A 20,143-nucleotide genomic window follows, 5' to 3' on the forward strand; every position below is an offset into this window, starting at 1 on the left:
AAACAATACAGCCATTATATATGGCAAACACAAGCTAAATATTGGGGGGGGGGGGGCTGACACCTACTTAAACACACATCTCAATTATTGTATGAGTTATTCTCTGAATAAAAGGCTGCCCTTTAAATTAGGGTCATACCATTTGTGTAGTGTCTCTTGATGTATGATCAAGTGCTAATACACGAAAACACCTCCAAGGTGACTAAACCAATTACACCAAGCACCTTATTAAGAAATTCCAAAACCCAAGTATGGCTGTTTTTGACAACACACTACTCCTGCATCACTGCCACACTTTCTGTACAAGCCCTGACACAAATTGCCCAGGGGTAGAACAAATCCTGACCTGTTTTATAGAAACAAAGGGATCAAATTAAAATGTTCCCACTGAGTGAGCAGAGTACACAAATATGCCCCCATGGACTGGCAGCACCTGCTATGCTCTGCTCCTGGCAACAACCCTCCCCATTCACCATATTTTCAGAACCATGTTTAGCTTCATAGCATCTCTATCAGTCCTACAAACAGCTGACCGGAGCTGAGACTGGTGAAATCCAAGAGCTGACGCTGCTTTTAAATGACTGTTTACTAGCAAAACAGCTCCCTCAAGCAGCAATGTCCATTCATACCAGATTCTGTAGATTTTTCCACATGCAAAATCACAAGTGCACAATGCTGCATTAAGTGATGCGCCAGTTTTTTTGAATTGCTTGTGTGCAGGTACAAATGTATGCTGTATGTTACATTAGTAACCATGAGTGCTCCTTCAACGGAGAGCAAATAACTTGGTGCAAAAGTACAAAAATCTATCTGCAGCCAATTATACACAAGCCCTGGGGGAGTCTCGTACTTTCAACGGCAAAGAGGAAAATTCTATAAAATCAATATCTTATCAATAACATGCTCTTTAACAAAACAGTTGTTTTTCTCAGTTCCTACACTTCACAGCTACAGTAATAAAGGGTGCAAGGTGATGCAATGGCCGTCCTTTCTCAAAGGGCATTTAGCCAGGAGGTGTTATGGTTAATTGAGGAAGTCTGTCTTAGACTGGCGAAGCTCGACCTCTTCACCCTGACTCAGCCCAGCACAGATGAAAACAATCTACTGGCTATATGTGTGTGCATCATTAACCCTTTCAAACAGAAGCATTGAAGCAAGCTTCCCAGGACGGCACACTAAAAGGCACTCTATTTTTCTTTATCTTGCTCCTCCTTTGCCTTCTATATATAGACATATCACCAAGGGCTCTGCAGAGCTTCGTAGAATAGGAGGACAAGAAGGAAAAAGAGAAGGTTGATGAATATGAAAAAGACACACACAAGCACAAGAGAGTGGTTCTTCATTCATTCATTTTTCTAGCTGCAGACACTCTTTACACATTCAGAGTTTAAAGAACAAATTGTTGTTCATGGGTTGAGGTGTTACTGTCTGACTGTACCTTCTTTAAAAGCACAAGGCCAAGGATCAAAGCTTCTAAAATCAAAAAAAAGTGTTTTCACAGCCAGTCCATGTGGCCTGCATTATTGATGGGCTTAGCCTAATCCACTGTGAATACATGTACAGCCACATCATGACACAATCCATGTTTTCGAGGGTGATACACTCCTTACAGTGAACTGCTATGACATGAACCTTTGTGTGAATATCTGTTCTTTTGCATACACTCGCAGCATGCCCAAGATAGTGTTAGGAAAACTCACCGTTTCCTCACAGACATGGCAGCCCACTGTAGTCATTCCCTAGGGCAACGTGGCTTTTTTTTCTCCAGTACACTGGAGATGCACTGAAAGCTTATATGCCGTAAAAGGCAATGACAGGTACACTTCTGTCTTGAGTGTGAGCATCTGGGGAAGATGAAGGGCAGGGATATCCTCTTTGAATGTTTTATTTCAACCTTATGCTAAATGGATTGAGTAAAAATGTAAAGTTCTTTGAGAAAGAAAACAGGCTCAGCCTGGTACATGCTTGGAGGTGTGACTGGATGAACTTGTGAACCTGTCATTAAAAAAACAGAAGAGTGAAGGAGATAGAAGAGGAAGGGCAAGGACATGGTAACTACTATGCAAATATTGTTGTAAATCAATGCAGCCCCCCTTGTAGAAATGAAAGCAGTGAAAGCAACAGGGCAGTGAATGTCCCACTCTGATGGGATGTCAACATGCTCAAGGCCTCAGCACAGTAGGAATAAATGTTGTAATAATGTTGTAAATGAGTCTGTTTGGACCCAAAGCACTTTTTTTCAAACCAAGCAGACTGAAGGCTTAAATCCTAAATTTTGAGTGATTTTTGCAACGGGACATGAAGCACTTAAATAAGGCAAGAAACTGACAGACAGGGACCACAAAGCCATGCCTTTGGAGTGAAAGTCTGGATCAACGTTTTGGCAGCTGTTGTACCAAGCGGCAGCCTTCAGGGCAAAGAAATAAAGCCCGTGTGGAAGTGTCAAAAACTGCAGTTCCCCCCGAGGCTGCTGAGGGCTGGCTTCAATCCTCATAGACCTCCATGTTAAAAATTCCAACTTGGACTTGGTCTTTATTTCAGTTGTCATTCAGTAAATGTATAGGCACTGAATTTTGTTTAGAAATTGCTCTTTTTAAGTATGTTGAGATGAAAATTTTGATTATTTATCATCTATGTGTTACATCCCTATACATCTGTTCTGGCAATGCAAATGTGACTACATGTCACTTTAGGAGTTCTATGGCATTCATAATATTCATTATAATTGTGTTGTCATCTCCAACAGGTCTACAACTGTTGTAGACACAGAGTTCTTCTTCTGGCATCATAAAATAGGGAGAAGCATAATCGTTGATTGACAGAAAATGAAATGCCAATGACAATCATATACCAACAACAGCCTTTACCGTGACTAATAGGTTTCCCTACCTTGCAGTAAACCCAATGATCCGTCTTATACCAATACACATAATACCCTCTCATGGTGCAGCTATGTGGCTACAAAGTTGTAGTAAAAGTGAAGGCCTGCAGCCATGGGAAGTACAGCAGACAGAGAGAAAGCATGAATATTTAGCCAGACACACTTGAACTAGCAAAGGTTATGGAACATAAATATTCTGACCCATCTTGCAACCCAAATACTTCTTGCCTTGTGTAAGATAGTTTAGATATTTTTCATCCCCATCACCTAGAGCTGCTCCAAAACAATCAACATGGTAACGGTAACTCAGTAATCCATCCAAACAAACTGGTGTCAGAAGAAAGACACACATTTCATGCAAGCCTGCATGAGTAGTCCAAGTCAACGATGACCAAGCCGGAGTCCCGATGGTTGCACGAAGCATCGACCTGTAGTTTGTAACACTGACATGCTGGTGTGTACCGCATTGACCATGATGTCACATTCAAGCTCTGATGCTAACTTTGTCTGGCATGTGCATTAGCCCTTTCTCCTGTTTTCACTGAGAACTCATCTCCTGTGAATGTAAAAATAGCTTACAAAATTCCTCTAAAAAGAGGCAAGACTGTCCTTAAGTTCACCTGAAGCTGTCTACAACAGCGCATACCCCCACACCTCACCTTTAAAGGTTACAGCTTTCCCCAAAGTAAAAAATTATCGTGTCTTATGCATTTACAAGTCAGGCGCAATCTTAATGTATGCTACATGAGTAATGGTTGCAACCTGCGGCTTCATGCTCACTGCAATTTGGGGACAGGGGTGATGGAGCGGCATTGATGTGGCACCCCTCAGGGAAGTACAGAATGTCTCAGTCATAGAAACCCAGGTCATGCTGCTTTATCTGCATAGTCGCCTTCACCCGCAAACTCTGCACCACCAACAGGGGTAATAATTAAAGGGCATCACTTTAATATTCTGATTCCAGGTTTGACACGTGTCTGTATGCACTGTTTCATTCATCCAGCATTCTTCTGGATTCAACATACATGTTTAGGCAGTTATTATACAATCCCAGTATGGTTTTGTTTTGGCTTTATGCTTCACTACAGCATTTTGTTTGCTAATTGTTTTAATGCATTACTGTACTCTTGTATCTTTGATGTTGATGCACAAAGTCTGAACCTGGTGTATTATTTTGAAAATATCAGGATTCTCTACTATTTCTGTGTTTGACTTCCTGTCTGCTCAAACTGCTCTAGATAGCCTGACACAGGTTCAATCAGAACTGGACTATTTTTAGTGGAGCGGTGGTACAGAACCCTGCTGTGGCACAACTTGTGTGGATTCACAAGCATTACCTAAAGTGGCCACGATCAGCTCCTGAACACCCGGCACTGCCAGAACACAATCCAGCTGCCTCCTGTGGATTTTAGGGGTGAGATTACTTTGATACGAAGTCTGTGCCTGCTTAGCCTAGTTTGGAAGTTTGATGTAGCTACGCAGTGGATTATGGCATAAAGAATGAGGTCTGGGCAGTCACAAGGTCTTTATGATGTGATTGGTGAGAGAAGAGCAAGGCATTCTTTGCTTCATCTTCTTTCCTTACTCAACTATTTGTGGCCCACCTCTAAGCCCTCTGTATGGTGAGCCTACTCACTCAGAATGACATAAATACATTTTATTCTGACAGGCAGCCTGTGCTGAGAACTACTTCTGAGAGACACTGACCATCTAAATTCCCATGTGACTCCACAAATGCATATAGGATTTTTTATGGGATTTTAAGATGTTGTTGCTGAATTGTATAGTGCACTTAACCGGGTATGCCTTGAAGGGAAAAGAAAGACATGAGCAGCCTAAGTACATGTTCTACTGACGACAAATGGCATAAGAAAATTAAAATCACAGGTTTTTTTGCAGCTAAAGTAAAAACAGAATCCTCAAATAGGTGATGTGATGGAAAGAGGTGTGGTAATGTATACACAATATTTGGTCCTAAAATAAGTTTAAAAAATCTACATGTGGTGAGAGCATGAACCTTTACACACAGCTTAGTTTAAAACATCATTATATCTGTGCAATACACCATAGATAAATTCATACCCTTACATTCCAGTGGTTCTGCAGAAGTGTTTGTAATTTATATTAATAAAAAGCCTAACAGTCTAAAAGCATCATCATATAAATCTTTCACACATTGTGCACATTCTCTGCTAATATGAACACACGTGTATTTAAAGGCAACATTGTAATCGAATCGTGAGGTATCTCACCCCTATCCATCATGATGTTTCACAGAGGAAGTAGTCATGTGCCATTTCAGCAGATATCGCCTAACCCTAATTAGAAGTAGGCTATGTTTAACACAGACTGGTTAATTGATTCAAACTGACCACTCATGTAAAATGAAGTCAAAAATCAATTTTAATTTAAAGTGGCAGTGGAACAACAGCCTTTCTGACATCTGTGGCCTCATTATTTCGCGGTAAACTGACATGAACTGCATGGTACGCAGACTGTATTTGGATTTTCAAGTCGAATGGGACAAGCTTTTCAATCACCCACACATCCACACAGAGGGCTCGACAGGAGCGCTTGCCCTGGGCATATACACACTGTGTACAGGCAATTAAAATGCACAACTGGACAAGTGAAAAATAAAGAAATGCATTTTGATTTTATTGTAAGAACAAATCCATCTGAGACTGACCTTCTAACCTATGTCCGCAGGAGGAGCACAGAGCTCTTTATCTGTTAACAGCCTCTCTTCTTCCCAAACAGTCTGGATAGAAAAACAAATCCCCCACAATGAAGATGTCTCTTTGAACTCCTAATCGCAATCAATTGGCAGTTCACAAATTTAAAAAACAAACAGTTAGAGAAGAGCTACAAAACAACAATCGAAGCAGGAATAGACACATCAGAGCAGGGCTACAAACCAACCAATGAGAGCAGGGCTTGGAAACAACCAATCAGAGTAGGGCTAAGAAGCAAGCAATTAGACCCTGATGGTCAGAAGTGGCTAATTTTTTTTTTAATAAAGCTTAATGTCGAGCAATGACACACATCACTGTAACTGCAGAATCCAAACAAGAAAAACAAAATAAACAAACTGCATGAAATACATCTGAAAGTCTGTTGGGACACAATAAAATGCCAAACAATGACAATAATTATATCTTGCCCTGCTCTGTTATTATAAATATTGGGGTGCATGACATAGGGCTTTTCAATTAGTTCAATGGATTTAAAAAAAAAAGTCAGCAATAGCAAACCACCGAAATGTCAAAGTAACTGCAGCTGACTGTGGGCACAGATGAGAAAAAAAATGTCATGTGTGTCATGCTGTGACACCGATTTTTTTTCAACTAGGTACCGACCAAACAAATCTAAATGGAAATGCTATCAGAAAAAATCAGATAAGAGAGGCAGTGCAGCCCACTGAGCACCCCAGTGAATGTGTGTGGCAAGAATGCAGGAGAAATACAGAGACCATGTAGCTGCACCCAAAAAGCCAGGTGCATCAGCTGTCCAAGGTAGAGTCAGGTTACCAGTCAGCCATGAACATAACAGTGAGTGCTTAGTGCTGTGTTACTCTGATTTTTCAGAACATCTAAAAGGCAATGTTATTGTTCAGTATAAATAATTCAACTGTGAAAAGTGTGCAAAGAAAAGATTAATAACAGAAATATTATCGTTATTGTCATTTCTGGGTGCAAATCAGTGTAATTCTCACATTTATCAGTTGGGGATATCAAGTCTTTGTTAACAGGTCTTCATCCAAGCTGTCTCTGGGCCTCTTTTACACATGCATTGCCTTTCAAGCAAAAATACTATTTGATACTCATCAGAATCTGAAATACTTTACTAATCCCAGGGGCAAATTGCATAAATGAGGAATTATTTGACCATCCACAAATGTATGCACAGATTTTTCCCTCTAATTCTGTAGAGGTATACAACTCTGGCATTGCTTTATTCTGTGGTCAAACGTCCTTTGATACAGAGCTAGCCTATTTTTTTTATTTCTGCATTGGCTTTGTATACATTAAGTACATGAACAGAAGTTATATTAAATTAAAATTAATTAAAAAAATAAACTCTCTTTGAATCAGTTTTCATATTAAGTAAACCCAAATTACAATCATAATGTTTTTCAGAATATTAAATCACGCACTGATGGCAGTGTATCATTTGGTTCAGTTTAAAAATCATCTCACCTCTTGGCAATATTAATAAATTATTTTCTATCCCATAAAGGGTAAGAACGTTTTTTTGACAAGTCCATTTCTAATTTGTTAAAATGTAGTTTCAAAATAATGAAAATGACGACCTTAATAAAATACTGCATTCAGTTCTTAAATTACCCCAAAAACATTTCTTGCTGTTATAAAAATCACAGATGGTTTCTCAATATTTGTGATTCCTCTGTGCCTCCTCCACAACAGTCCCAACAGACTTTCATATGTATTTTTAAGCACCGCTCATAATAACCAGAAGAAGAACTTTCCCTGTATCTGCTATTGAGCAACTTAAAACCGAAGAGGGCCAGGAAGGTGGGGAGCGTCACACAGGACTGACTGTGTTGTTGCAACACCCTGATAGAGTCAAAGCTGTTAACTTTAAATTGACAACTTAGCGATACATAAGAAAACAGGATGTGTGGTGTTTTTGCGGAAAAGCACGGCAGACAAAGGATGACTAGCAGTACAAGCATGATAAGGAGTACTAAAAAAAAAACAGCTCAAAACATGTGCAACAATATTCACTTGCACAAAGAGGCAATCCCCTTTTGTAATTACACTGCTGCTACTTGGAGAATCATTCATTTCCCAGCAGACAAACAGCCTCTTTTTCTTCCCACTGCTATTTATATTATAAATTGTTTATGACAGATCATATAATCAATTTTCAAACTAGAGAAAGTCGGAATCTCTAAATTTGACTAGGCTACAGTGTGTATTTACATATTATTGTCCTGATAGGGACAATATATCCAGGAAGGCAGCCAGGGAAAATCTATTTCATCCAACCTATGCATTCAAATATCTTGCTTGCACACAATGACATCCTCGCAGGTGCTTCACTCACAAAGGGGACAATTTGTCAATTGACAATTTTTCCACAGAAATACAAAATCCTTTAAGTCTATGGAAACAACACAATCAAACTAAGAAGTATAAAAACTACTAAAAGAACAAAGATATGCTGAATTTTGTCACAAGTGAGTGACTCATAGCTTCCTAGTTGCCCCTAAGGAGTGCAGTTTTTTTATCTTAAACTTTCTAATAACATCATTATTTTTTTATGCACCATTAATGCACAAACATTGTGTAACTCTCAGTCCGCCCCATATTCTGGGAAAACAAGAAGCGATGCGGCAGTAACAATGTGTAGAGCAAGCAGAAACTAAACTTCTTGAGCAAAAACCAGTGCTACCTATACACAGAAACTGACAGTCCTACTACAGAATATATATATATATATATATATATATATGTGTGTGTGTGTGTGTGTAGGATTATTGGAAAGTCTGATTGTTCATGTTCTTAAGAGTGTCTGGCTATGATAAAGGGTGCAATTTATCTTTCAAATAAGCATTTTAAACCTGCTGCAGCAGGTACGGAAAGGGTTAAGCATTTGAATGCCGTGACTAAACTTCATACTAAATCAAGAATTTGGTGTACACCCCTATGTGATTCTCATGATGAGCAATGGTGCATTCATCAATGGATGGATGACTGAGAATCTTCAGAGACATCAGGGTTCATACAGGGCAGAGAACACTGGATCAATAACACAAACTGCCATGCCATGGGGGCTGTGTGAAGGTGAAGGTACACTTAGTGTTGCCTCTTGGTTTACATTACAGGACCATACAAGGATAACATGCATGCAGGCAGCAACATTTTCATGAGCCAGTGCAGTAACTCAGCTGCATGCAGCTGAGTAAGAGAAGATGCAGCAGAACTTGGCTCTCTCTTTCACACACTCACTCTCACACACACACACAGCCATGTGGTCAGTTTGGTACAGTACCCTTAGTGCCTGGTCTAAGCGGTTTTCTTCTCTGTAAACCTGTCACCTCAGCAAGTGGAGCAGTACTGCAGCAGTTTTATATGAAATATGGAGTAAGGCCTGGGGTAGTCAGCCCTTTGATCACCACTTGCTAAAACGGCCCTATCAGTGTTCAGTTTCAGCAAACTACTGCAGTCAAATGTTGCAAAAAAAACCCTTTTAATTTCCCCCTTTAACTCAACAAATCCGAAAAAAATCTACTTTTCCCCACACAGCTGCAAATATATTCCACATTGCACATGATTTGTCTAAACGGAAACAAGTGTTTGTGCGTAAAAAAAGGCTTCTGCTGCATTGTTGCTCTGTGAAATAATTCAACCGATGCTGCACTGTTTGAAGGAAATTGTGAGTCATTAAAGCCAAATTTCACACCACTAATATACCTTTGGGAACATGAGAAACAGAAACAGCACTCGGGTTAAATTCAGTACATTTCTTATATATTGTATAAATAATTAGAACCAGCGACTGTCTGCTTAGGATGGTGGTAGCATACAAACGTACACAAAAGGAATTCTTCTTGTGTGTCTCTCATCTGTTCAACATAGACAGCTTCAACACCAAAGTGACTTTATTAAGTTATTTGTTTTAAGCATTTAATTGAAGAGGATGAGACATGGCCAAAGGCCCAAGCTGGATTCGAACCTGCGACCCTGTGACCCTGCAAGGTGGGTTACAGGTTCAGGTCAGGAGACACTCGGTGAGATATCTAGGCACCCTAAGTAGGTGACTTCTTAAAACTTTTCTTTTGATCAGTAATTATGATACATACAATATTTACAATGAAAAACTGCAACTCAAAATGGATTAAAGATATAAGCAGAAAGAGACAAGAAGAAAACCAATGGCTCCGTCTGAGAGAAGAGCAATAAAATAAACAGTATTAAAGTGTAATGCGGGAAATTAATTCATAATTCTTTCAGAAATTTCTGAATAACATGTTACAGACTCTGGTGTCATGACATGAATTATTTCGTACATGACAGCAGCCTGGGAAGAGCGTACAGCGTCCTAGGCTGAACGTGTTTCTGATGGATCACCTGCACCACACTTGTGTCTGTGATGCAGCAGCTAGCATGGCTTTAATATCACGGTGTCACTGTAAACTGTGCATGTTGCGGTCTCCAGAGCAGACCGTTCGCAGGCACCATCAGACAGGGTAAAAAAAAACAGCTGAGCTACGATAACAGCCTTAAATCCCACACAAGCAAGGTGACAACATCACAACAATCGGATAGCTAGGCGTAAATATTTTGGTTAACCATTCATGTCATTTTGACACGGTGAGTCCTAAACGTCTGCGCTGCTGTAGAGGATTACCAGCCTAATATTATATAAACACAACCGGAACCCAAATCACATTAGCATGTTTCATCCACTGCAGACCCAAAATAACACAGGAGGTAAAAAAACGCTACTCACGGGTGGCGGTGGTGTGAAGTTAGGATGTCCGGACAGGCTAAGGTCTTCTCCGGGACTTCAGAACAGCACACAGATGGTTGTTTTCCTCCGTGTCGTCGCTGGTGTTGAGGAGAAAAACGAACACAGGATGAGAGCGGTAGTACGGTCGCATGTACTGCAGTGTTCACAGCTTGCTGTCGGCCCCCCTTCTTCTGCTTCATGTTTTGCCGTAGTTGGTAAAAGAAATGCTGCAGTACTGCCGCCCTGTGGTGCGGAGCCGGGACAGGTAGGTCACGGTGCTCTCACTCCGCAGCCACCCTCCAACACTAGCAGCAAATTACCGGGAGTATAAATAACTTCCGTTTAGGATTTTCAGAATAAAAGGAAGAACCGACACACTCAAGGGTATTTATTACAAAGTGATAATAAACAGACACGTGCAAAGAGTATTTGTGTCCTTTCTCTGCCTGTTTTAATTTTATTAATCTGTTTTTATAATAACTTATAAATAAAAATTTAGCATATTTAGCATGAGCAGTCAATATTTAAATATCAAATGTCTGATTTGATATAATTTTTAAATCACCACAACACTGAGTAATAAATACCATCACAACTGTTTGCAACACATAAAAAAATGTGATTGTAACTGGTCTGTTTTTTTTGCTACAACCTTTAGTTGTTGTTATTTGTTGTTTACTCAACTTTATAAAGCTGTTTTCCACAAACTAGTGTGTGTTTGTTTTCTTATTTTGCTTTTTCAGTTTTGACCCAAGTAAACATGTTGCATTTTACTATATATAGATATAGATAGCTTTGTATCACACCATCACTGCTTTGTGTGATGTTCACAGAATCTTTGTAAATTATTTACACATTATTTGTTTGTCATCTTTCATTGTTGTTACTGCACATCTGTTGTTCTGTGATGTCTGAGGTCCACAGGTATTTTACACAGAAGACACATTTTTAGTGCTTGTGTGAAAATTAATGAACACACACAGCCAGCCACCTTCTGATTATGAGATTTACAATTTATAACATATTGCATTTATTAACATAACTATATCTGAGTAACAATAATAGCTACTGTTTTGGTACACATGAAAAGAATACAAAATAAGGTAAGTTATGTATTTTAATACTTAAGACTAAAATACAAGGACTAAAAGTCATGTTGTAACAACGTACAACATGACGTACATGACGTTACAACGTAGAATTACATCTGGAAAGGACTTTTCCCAGCCAGGACACATGCACATTCTTCAGCAACATCTTAAAGCATCATCTTAAAGAAAAGCATTAAATAAGTCAAGTCAAATCCTTCAACTTTACATATTTAATGGAAACTATCATCGCTGTACATAAACAATCAAAACTGTAATAAACTAAATTAAAGGCACTCAAACACACAGCAGCTGTAATAAACTAATAAAATCTAGTACCATAAATACAATCATCAGAATTCTTTGGAATTCATTCTGTGCAACATTATAGCATCAAGACATTTCATGTTCAGTGTTTCAAATCACATTTCGAAGTAATAACTCTAAGAATTTTTATTCTAATTTTGGTCAGTTTGAAGCCATAAATGAGTGGATTCATCAGTGGGAGTATGACAAAACATTGTATGACTACAAATTTCTGAAGGGACTGCTGCAAATCTTTTGAACCAACTCGCATGTTTGTGATGTCAAAAAGAACGGTCACAAGAACCATGACTAAAGAGGTTAAATGTGGCACACATGTTTGCATGAACTTTGCCCTGTTTTCTATAGAATTGACACATGTTTTAATGAGATAGATGTACGACCATATTATCAAAAAACCATGGAAAACATAAATGATTATGATGATATAGGTTACTATGCTGTTAACAGCAGTTTCAGATGGGAAACAAGCAAGTGTAACAATAACCCAGTTCACACAGAAGAGCTTAGAAATATATGAGCTGCATAACTGTAATCTAGATGCGAAAAAAATGACAATGCCACCAGCACAGAAAGGAGTTATGCATGAGAAGCACACTAACTTCATGAGCCTCTGTTTGGACATGATGGTGTGGTACTCCAGTGGTCGACATATAGCCAGATACCTGTCATATGCCATGACTGCAAGAATGGACACATCACTGCAAAAAAACGAGTACATCACATGAGCCTGAACAAGACAACCAGGATAAGAGATAATATGAACAACAGAGAGCAGATCCCAGAGAAATTTAGGGAAGAAACCTGTTGTACCATAAAGTCCATTCATGCAGAAAACACACAGCAGAATATACATCGGCTCATGGAGGCTGTTATCTAAGATGATGGTGACGATAAGAGAAACATTTACCAGTAAAATGATGCAGTAACACAACAAACTGAAAAAGAAGATGATCCATCTTTGGCTCATTGTTTCATTTAAACCTGAAAGATAAAACACTGTTATCACTGAAACATTGTCCTTCATGGTGAGGAAACCTGAATGAGCAATACCTGACCTAACAGTTAGCTGTCCTAACAGTGTCTGATCTGTCCTCTCGTCTATCTAGTGTAGACCAAAGCAGCACCTGAGCTGGGATTTAAAACCAGCCAATCAGATTCAGTTCCTGGAAAATGGCAGGACAGAATATTTTCTCTCTAAAAAGTAGATAATATAAAAAAAAGATTATAAAAGAATGTATATGTCCAAAGCAATGTATACACACAGGCTGAGCATCACATCAACATATATTATTCTCTGTATCTCTCTCTCTCACACACACACACACCTGTTGTCTTCATGTTAAGAAGTGTCACAATGCTGTCTGGTGATATCTGGTAATAATTCAAATTTTAGAGATGTACAATATGTGGATCTGTATTTTATTGCTTGTTTTTCGTCATTTGCACATAAAAAGTTAGGTAAGCTATATAAAAACTTTAGGCTTTCTTTGGGATTTTGCATGAGTCCAATATTACAGGCAGAACACATGCATATTCTTTAGTAAAATCAATTTAATTTATATCATTTTCATGTCATTTATTTTCAAAATTAGTGTTTTGAAAAAACACATGGCCCAAATTTTATTACATATAAAACTAATGTGATATCATCTATGAGGACACAGGACATAGAAGGTCATGCAAAAAATAAAACATATACAATTAGGAGATTCAGTTAGTTTGTCACAACATGAAACTATACTATATAGTATCCATGAAATCAAATTTCATTGGTAGTAAATTGGATCTGTTGGCAGAGGAGGAAGCTGAACAGAGCCAAAAGTATATAACGGTATGTTGGGAACGTTTGGCCGAACCCTCTGCCAAAGAGAGCTTTAACTCCCACCTCCAGGAGAGCTTCAACTGGTGCCAGTCATGACAGCAACCCCTAAATCTGGTGATGGACACTGGAAGTCAGGGATACCGTCAAGCTGAAGAAGGAGTCCTATTGAGCCTGGTTGGCTTGTGGGACTCTTGAAGCAGGGGCTAGGATGGTTGTGAAAGCAAAATCTCAGGTCTGGGAGGAGTTTGGAGAGGCCATGGAGGAGGAACATTTGTCACCCTGAAAGAGTTACTGGCAAACTGTTTAGAAAGGGGAACCAGTGCTTCACCAACACTGTCCCAGTGGAGGTGGGGAGTTGTTGAGCTCGACTGGGGGTTTTTTCAGACAGTGGAAGGAATACTATAGTCTATTCAAGACTGTATAACTCTTTTCAAGAAGGGGGATTGGAGTGTGGGCTCCAGAAGGATCACACTCTTTAGCCTTGGCTGGAGGTACCATGGTATAGAAAGTCTATGCCAGGGTACTGGAGAGGAGAATTCGGCCTATAGTTGAACTTCAGATTCAGGACGAACAATGCTGTACTTAATCCTGGTCGTGGAACTCTGGACCAGCTCTACCCTGTAACAATCAGCAATTATTAGGGCGTGAGCATGAAACCTGCGAGAGCCGTAATGAAATGCAAGCAATTGTTATACTTAATTGTTCTTCCATCCAGGGTATCACAAATTTGGCCCCCTGAACGTGCTCAAAAACTCACCAAATTTGGTGCAAAATTGTCCCCTGAGGAAAATCGCGACATGACACTGTCGCCATTGGTGCTCTGCAGCACCCCTAAAGTGTGAAAATATTCACAGCAACTGCTACACACTTGAAGCTCGGTACACTGATGTATCGCCTCGTGACAAGAAAAAAAGCCTCTTGGACGAAAATGCTACGACCTACAGGAAGTCTGCCATTTTGAAAAAAACTATGTCGTCTTCCATTTTGCTCTCATTTTTGCAAAATCCAGGGATTTGCTTGAAAATTGGTGAGCTTGCCCTTAAAGGGTCAGGGATCAAAAGTTATCAAAAACGCAGCACTTCGTCATACGGTCTGGCTGTGGCGTCACCACGAAGTTGATCCATCACCAACACACAGGAAATGGATGTATTTGTGGCTGTATCTCCCTCATACTTCGTCCAATGTGGATGAAAAAAATCAGGCATGCTGAGTCTGTCATTCTGAACAGATTGATATGCTAATGTGATGATACTCTTATAGTGCCACCTACTGGCAGTTTGAATTGTGTTCCGGTTGATTTTCAATGTCCACACCTCGTGTTTGAACAAACTCCTCCTAGGGTAATGCTCTCATAGACCTAAGATTTTGTCACATGGTTCTAAAGACGTGGCTGAGCAAAAGTTATCAAAAGCGCAGATCGAAGTTACACCGTGTGGGCGGGGCAATGCTCCCTGTATTTTTACGAACTCCTCCTATAGGGGATTTCATTCTGATGCACTTTTTGTTAAATTAGTGTAACTTCTCTTTACAATCCGATAGCAACCAATTAGTTTGGCAGTTTTGCATTAAAATGAAGAATCTGTGAAATCTATAAAAATGCTACAAACATCAGCCAATCCTCTGGGACAGCCCTGCGTAGAGTATTGGCTGGTTGTCACTCTCTTCCTGCTCTGCGCTCACCAGAGAGGTACGTGCACGATGGCCAAAGTCACAGACCGCAGCTCGTCTTCAGGTAATGCGCGTCCATGTGATTGGGAGGTGTGGCTTCTTTTTCTTTTTGTATATGGGTATTTTGGTATACTCTTCTGCCCTGCAGACCACAGCTTGTGCCAGTAACGGGGGAGAGAGGATGCAGGGCGATAAGGGAGGCGGCCGCTGTGAGTCCTGCAGACCGCACGCAGTGCAAGGGCCCGTCATCGCTGCTTGCAGCTTTAATTATTACTTGTGTTAACCAGCAAAGGGTTATTTCGATTGTTTTATATCTCTATAAACAAACAAAACAACACAGCAAACCAAATGCTCACTAAAATCATATATTAAGACATGTTTAAAAAAATCATTTCACATGTCCCAATACATATTTACCCACCTGGCTGGCATAAACAAAACAATATTTAATTTTCCATTAAATAAAAAACAAAAAAACGAATGACTGTCCTGTCAGGTTATTATACATGGTATTTTATCTGCAATAGTGGTCTCCAGTATACTACCACTATAACAGATCAGGACATCCCAAAAACAGATAATCCACAAAAAAACAGGGAAAAAGTAAACAAAAAAGAGTAATTGCTTTTCCCCTTCTGGTATACCAGCAAGTAAAATAAACAATACAAAAAGAATAGGGAGACACTAGAGGTTAATGTGGTCGAAGTACTGGTCTGGTGTGGTGAAGGAGCCGAGTCGAAAAGCAAAGCCCTAAATTTATTTATCAATCTACATTCCTTAAGCAAGTGGAAGAAATGAGTTTACTGCTGAAGTGGAGGTGGCTGGACGCCCACCTGTGGAGGTGTTCTGGGCATGTCCCCACAGGAGGAGACCCCCTGTGGGGACATTAAGAATTCGGTTTTTAATGTTGGTCAAATTGAAACTATCAATCAGGGGATTAATCAGAGGATTTATGACAAGAAAGTCTATGACTACAAGGTTTTGAAGAGACTGCAGAAAATCTTTTGACTTGCTCAAAACATCAAAAAGGATGGTGTTAACACAAGTGAGTAAGGAGGTTAAATGTGGCACACATGAATTTGTTGAGTGGCGAGGTGTCTTCAAAAAAAGAAAAAACAATCCTTGACTGTTGTGACTGTTGTGTTAAAAAAAAATCCAGGTCATTGTCATTTCCAAGAATTTGACTATGACCTGGATGAATAAGAGCATCCACAGATGAAAATTAAAGGGTATCTATTTTAAAGTGTTTCATATTTTTTCAGGCTTCCATTAACATACATGTGTAAAGAGTACTTGTCTGCTTTCTCCGCCTGTCTTCATTTTGTTATTCTGCTTTTATAGTAACTTATAAATGAAAAAGTTAGCACATGCAGTCAATATATCCACAGAATCTGGTACAAAATAAAAGTCAACAAACATTTCCTGACATGCACATTCTTCAGCAACATCTTAAAGCATCAAAAATAGAAAAGCATTAAATAAGTCAAGTCAAATCCTTCAACTTTACATATTTAATGGAAACTATCATCGCTGTACATAAACAATCAAAATTGGATAAAATATTTTACAGGTCTCACACACAAACACACAGTAGCTGTAATAAACTAATAAAATCTAGTAAATAAAATCATTAGAATTCTTTGGAATTCATTCTGTGCAACATTATAGCATCAAGACATTTCATGTTCAGTGTTTCATATCACATTATAAAGATATAACTCTCAGAATTTTGTTTCTAATTTTGGTCAGTTTGAAGCCATAAATAAGTGGATTCATCAGTGGGAGTATGACAAAACATTGTATGACTACAAATTTCTGAAGGGACTGCTGCAAATCCTTTGAACCAACTCGCATGTTTGTGATGTCAAAAAGAACGGTCACAAGAACCATGACTAAAGAGGTTAAATGTGGCACACATGTTTGCATGAACTTTGCCCTGTTTTCTATAGAATTGACACATGTTTTAATGAGATAGATGTACGACCATATTATGAAAAAACCATGGAAAACATAAATGATTATGATGATATAGGTTACTATGCTGTTAACAGCAGTTTCAGATGGGAAACAAGCAAGTGTAACAATAACCCAGTTCACACAGAAGAGCTTAGAAATATATGAGCTGCATAACTGTAATCTAGATGCGAAAAAAATGACAATGCCACCAGCACAGAAAGGAGTTATGCATGAGAAGCACACTAACTTCATGAGCCTCTGTTTGGACATGATGGTGTGGTACTCCAGTGGTCGACATATAGCCAGATACCTGTCATATGCCATGACTGCAAGAATGGACACATCACTGCAAACAAATGAGTAGATCACATGAGCCTGAACAAGACAACCAGGATAAGAGATAATATGAACAACAGAGAGCAGATCCCAGAGAAATTTAGGGAAGAAACCTGTTGTACCATAAAGTCCATTCATGCAGAAAACACACAGCAGAATATACATCGGCTCATGGAGGCTGTTATCTAAGATGATGGTGAGGATAAGAGAAACATTTACCAGTAAAATGATGCAGTAACACAACAAACTGAAAAAGAAGATGATCCATCTTTGGCTCATTGTTTCATTTAAACCTGAAAGATAAAACACTGTTATCACTGAAACATTGTCCTTCATGGTGAGGAAACCTGAATGAGCAATACCTGACCTAACAGTTAGCTGTCCTAACAGTGTCTGATCTGTCCTCTCGTCTCTATCTAGTGTAGACCAAAGCAGCACCTGAGCTGGGATTTAAAACCAGCCAATCAGATTCAGTTCCTGGAAAGGGGCAGGACAGAATATTTTCTCTGTAAAGAGTAGATAATAAAAAAAGATTGTAAAAGAATGTATATGTCCAAAGCAATGTATACACACAGGCTGAACATCACATCAACATATTTTAGTCAGGTGTGTGGGACCCCAGTGACAGACTGGTGACCTGTCTCTGTATCTCTCTCACTCTCACACACACGCTTGTCGTCTTCATGTTAAGAAGTGTCACAATGCTGTCTGGTGATATCTAGTACTAATTCAAATTTTAGAGATGTACAATATGTGGATCTGTATTTTATTGCTTATTTTTCTTTCTTTTCTTTTTTTTAAACTACATTTAAATATATGTAATAAATATTATTTTGGCACACACATTTGCACATAAAAAGTTAGGTAAGCTATATAAAAACTTTAGGCTTTCTTTGGGATTTTGCATGACTCCAATATTACACAATATTACAGGCAGGACACATGCATATTCTTCAGTAAAATCAATTTAATTTATATCATTTTCATGTCATTTATTTTCAAACTTAGTGATTTGAAAAAACACATGGCCCAAATTTTATTACATATAAAACTAATGTGATATCATCTATGAGGACACAGGACATAGAGGGTCATGCAAAAAATAAATGATATACAATTAGGAGATTCAGTTAGTTTGTCACAACATGAAACTATACTATATAGTATCCATGAATCCATCCACTCCCACCTCCAAGAGAGCTTCAACTGGTGCCAGTCATGAGACAGCAACCCCTAAATCTGGTGATGGACACTGGAAGTCAGGGATGCCGTCAAGCTGAAGAAGGAGTCCTATTGAGCCTGGTTGGCTTGTGGGACTACTGAAGCAGGGGCTAGGATGGTTGTGAAAGCAAAATCTCAGGTCTGGGAGGAGTTTGGAGAGGCCATAGAGGAGGACCATTTGTCACCCTGAAAGAGTTTCTGGCAAACTGTTTGGTGCCTTAGAAAGGGGAACCAGTGCTTCACCAACACTGTCCCAGTGGAGGTGGGGAGCTGTTGAGCTTGGCTGGGGGTGTTTTCAGACAGCGTGTTAGGATGGCCATGTAGCGGCTCGACTTTCCAAGTAGGAGGCTTGAGACATCGGTGGAAGTGCAGTCTATATAGATATTTATTTCTGCATGTACGGTACAAACATCAATAAATTTACCTACATGCTGGGAACTAGGCAGCATGTGGTCCCAACAGCACACAAAGAAGCAGCCCCCTGAATACAAAATGGCCGCCTTAAATAGTTGATGCCACACCTGGTGTCATGGTTTCAGCCAGGTCTTTTATTTTGTAGTTCAGTTTCTGTTTGTATTAGTTCTAATTTTACTAGTCACTTCCTGTTTTATTTTGAAACTCGATCTTCCCCTTGTGTTTCAGTTCTGTTTACTTCCCCTTCCTCATGTGTGCTCCCTTCCCCCACCTGTGATTACCTGCTCCGCCCTAATGTGCTTCACCTGTGTCCAATTGTCTTCCCGCCCTCCTGTGTATAAAGCCTGTGTGTTTCCTGCCCCTTGTTGCCAGTTCTTCTTGTGAGTCTTCCATGCGACACAGCCGTCCAAGTAGCCTTTCCGCTCTTGTGATTATCCCTACGTCTTTTCGAGTAAGTTTCCCTACGTCTTTTCGAGTAAGTTTCCCTACGTCTTTTCGAGTAAGTTTTTGATGCTCTTGTGTGTGACTTGGATTGGACTTGACTACTGCTTTTTGCCTTTGCCTTTTTTGGATTACCTCTGCCTCGTGGACTGAACTCCTGTGTACCGAACCTTGCTTGAATTAAACACTGAGTTTGCCTTCACCTAAGTCTGCATTTGTGTCCTCCATCTCACAACCCCTGACACCTGGAGTCCTCTCCCATTCCCAGATGGGTGATCTCATTCTCCATTTTACATTCACCCCACCATACACCTTACACCAAATACAATGCAATATATATTTACAATAAATACATGGAATTCCTTTTTTATTAGTTTAAAAGCTAGTTTAAAACTCATAACTGTTTGTCCCTCAATCAACCAATACAATCACCTATGCACCTATTTCCTCAATGGACTGGCCCGGAACTATATTTAGCTGCCTGTTCCAAGAGGAATTCTTTTGACCGTC

General features: G+C 39.4%; 3 protein-coding genes across 3 annotated transcripts in view; all 3 read right to left on the reverse strand.

Moving 5' to 3' along the window:
• The window catches only part of adarb1b (adenosine deaminase RNA specific B1b), a 91,754-nt gene extending 81,221 nt beyond the window's left edge, over positions 1-10,533 (reverse strand). Inside the window, exon 1 of the mRNA XM_028393176.1 lies at positions 10,361-10,533. The gene's annotated coding sequence lies outside the window, so the exon portion shown is untranslated. The remainder of the gene's footprint in view (positions 1-10,360) is intronic.
• Positions 10,534-11,857: 1,324 nt separating this feature from the next.
• LOC114453766 (olfactory receptor 5F1-like) lies at positions 11,858-12,799 on the reverse strand. The gene has a single exon (XM_028433660.1). It carries the CDS (start codon positions 12,797-12,799, stop codon positions 11,858-11,860), a length of 942 nt encoding a protein of 313 aa, XP_028289461.1.
• A 4,170-nt stretch (positions 12,800-16,969) lies between these two features.
• On the reverse strand, positions 16,970-17,893 carry LOC114453767 (olfactory receptor 5F1-like). The gene has a single exon (XM_028433661.1). It carries the CDS (start codon positions 17,891-17,893, stop codon positions 16,970-16,972), a length of 924 nt encoding a protein of 307 aa, XP_028289462.1.
• Positions 17,894-20,143: the final 2,250 nt, after the last annotated feature.

Source organism: Parambassis ranga, chromosome 21, assembly GCF_900634625.1.
Source record: "Parambassis ranga chromosome 21, fParRan2.1, whole genome shotgun sequence".
Lineage (NCBI taxonomy): Eukaryota > Metazoa > Chordata > Actinopteri > Ambassidae > Parambassis > Parambassis ranga.